At 50.6% G+C, this 2,500-nt stretch overlaps 1 protein-coding gene across 3 annotated transcripts in view; it reads left to right on the forward strand.

The window, feature by feature from the left end:
• The window catches only part of LOC128011618 (ephrin type-B receptor 4b), a 44,474-nt gene that overhangs the window by 28,139 nt on the left and 13,835 nt on the right, over positions 1–2,500 (forward strand). For all 3 annotated transcript variants that reach the window (XM_052594246.1, XM_052594247.1, XM_052594248.1), the window contains 2 exons: positions 384–497; positions 664–911. In XM_052594246.1, the coding sequence (XP_052450206.1) occupies positions 384–497; positions 664–911 (362 nt within the window). The remainder of the gene's footprint in view (positions 1–383; positions 498–663; positions 912–2,500) is intronic.

Genomic DNA, 2,500 nt, shown 5'->3' on the forward strand with positions numbered 1-2,500 from the left:
TTTTAAATTATATATTCTTTATGATCAGTTACAAGTCTTTAAATTATTAAAAAGTTGTTAAAGTTTTTTCTTCTATATCTAAATAGTTGGTCATTTTTATTTAAGTTCGTTTCATATGTTTCTTTGGCAACTAGCTGAAATGGTTTTATATATATATATATGGATAAAAAGCCTTATAAATAAAGACAATATTTTTTTTTTTTAGTCACAAACATTGTCTTCATTTATAAGGCTTTTTATCCAAAGCGACTTACACATGAGGAACACAACGAGCAGTTCATCCTGAAGAGACAGATAACCCTGAGAAAAGCTGGTCATACGGTTTCAGACATTGTTCAGATGTTTTGTTGTGGTGTAATTGTGTGTGTGTGTGTGTCTCACAGGGATGAAAGTGTACATCGATCCGTTCACATACGAGGATCCGAACGAGTTGGTGAGGGAGTTCGCTAAAGAGATCGACGTGTCGTTTGTGAAGATCGAGGAGGTGATCGGTGCCGGTGAGAACCGTGTGTGTGATTGTTGAGCGCAGGTGTGGCGCGGGGCTCGTGTTTCTGTGTGTGAACAGCAGTAATATGGGCCACACACACCCGATGAAAGCACAGCTCACATTACACTATTGTGTGTGTGTGAATCTGATAGTCTTCATTTGTGATGTGTGTGCAGGTGAGTTCGGTGAGGTGTGTCGCGGCCGGCTCAGGGTTCCTGGGAAGAAAGAGAACTACGTGGCCATTAAGACCCTGAAGGCTGGCTACACAGACAAGCAGAGGCGGGACTTCCTGTCAGAGGCGTCAATCATGGGTCAGTTCCAGCATCCCAACATCATTCACCTGGAGGGAGTGATCACAGCTTCCTGTCCTGTGATGATTCTGACCGAGTACATGGAGAACGGCGCACTGGACTCCTTCCTGCGGGTCAGTACCTGTCTGTCTCTCTCTCTCTCTCTCTCTCTCTCTCTCTCTCTCTCTCTCTATCTCTCTCTGTGTCTGATATCAGGTCAGATATGTCACCCGCTCTCACCCAGCTCTCTCTTTGTCTGTCTGTCTGATGTCGGGTCAGATGTGTCACCCGCTCTCACCCGTCTCTCTCTGTTTGTCTGTCTGATGTCAGGTCAGATGTGTCACCCGCTCTCACCCGTCTCTCTCTGTCTGTGTGTCTGATGTCGGGTCAGATATGTCACCCGCTCTCACCCGTCTCTCTCTCTCTGTCTGTCTGATGTCAGGTCAGATATGTCACCCGCTCTCACCCGTCTCTCTCTGTCTGTCTGTCTGATGTCAGGTCAGATGTGTCACCCGCTCTCACCCGTCTCTCTCTGTCTGTGTGTCTGATGTCGGGTCAGATATGTCACCCGCTCTCACCCGTCTCTCTCTGTCTGTCTGTCTGATGTCAGGTCAGATGTGTCACCCGCTCTCACCCGTCTCTCTCTGTCTGTCTGTCTGATGTCAGGTCAGATATGTCACCCGCTCTCACCCAGCTCTCTCTTTGTCTGTCTGTCTGATGTCGGGTCAGATATGTCACCCGCTCTCACCCGTCTCTCTCTGTTTGTCTGTCTGATGTCAGGTCAGATGTGTCACCCGCTCTCACCCGTCTCTCTCTGTCTGTCTGTCTGATGTCAGGTCAGATATGTCACCCGCTCTCACCCAGCTCTCTCTTTGTCTGTCTGTCTGATGTCGGGTCAGATGTGTCACCCGCTCTCACCCGTCTCTCTCTGTTTGTCTGTCTGATGTCAGGTCAGATGTGTCACCCGCTCTCACCCGTCTCTCTCTGTCTGTCTGTCTGATGTCAGGTCAGATATGTCACCCGCTCTCACCCGTCTCTCTCTGTCTGTCTGTCTGATGTCAGGTCAGATGTGTCACCCGCTCTCACCCGTCTCTCTCTGTCTGTGTGTCTGATGTCGGGTCAGATGTGTCACCCGCTCTCACCCGTCTCTCTCTGTCTGTATGTCTGATGTCGGGTCAGATGTGTCACCCGCTCTCACCCGTCTCTCTCTGTCTGTCTGTCTGATGTCAGGTCAGATATGTCACCCGCTCTCACCCGTCTCTCTCTGTTTGTCTGTCTGATGTCAGGTCAGATGTGTCACCCGCTCTCACCCGTCTCTCTCTGTCTGTCTGTCTGATGTCGGGTCAGATGTGTCGCCCGCTCTCACCCGTCTCTCTCTGTCTGTCTGTCTGATGTCGGGTCAGATGTGTCGCCCGCTCTCACCCGTCTCTCTCTGTCTGCCTGTCTGATGTCGGGTCAGGAGTGTCCCCCGCTCTCACCCATCTCTCTGTCTCTGTCAAATGTCGGGTCAGATGTGCCGCCCGCTCTCACCCAGCTCTCTCTCTGTCTGTCTGTCTGATGTCGGGTCAGATGTGTTGCCCGCTCTCACCCATCTCTCTCTCTCTACCTGTCTGATGTCATGTCAGATGTGTCGCCAGCTCTCACCCGTCTCTCTCTGTCAAATGTCGGGTCAGAAGTGTCGCCGCTCTCACCCATCTCTCTGTCTGTCTGTCTGATGTCAGGT

This window comes from Carassius gibelio, chromosome B23, assembly GCF_023724105.1.
Source record: "Carassius gibelio isolate Cgi1373 ecotype wild population from Czech Republic chromosome B23, carGib1.2-hapl.c, whole genome shotgun sequence".
NCBI classification, from domain to species: domain Eukaryota; kingdom Metazoa; phylum Chordata; class Actinopteri; order Cypriniformes; family Cyprinidae; genus Carassius; species Carassius gibelio.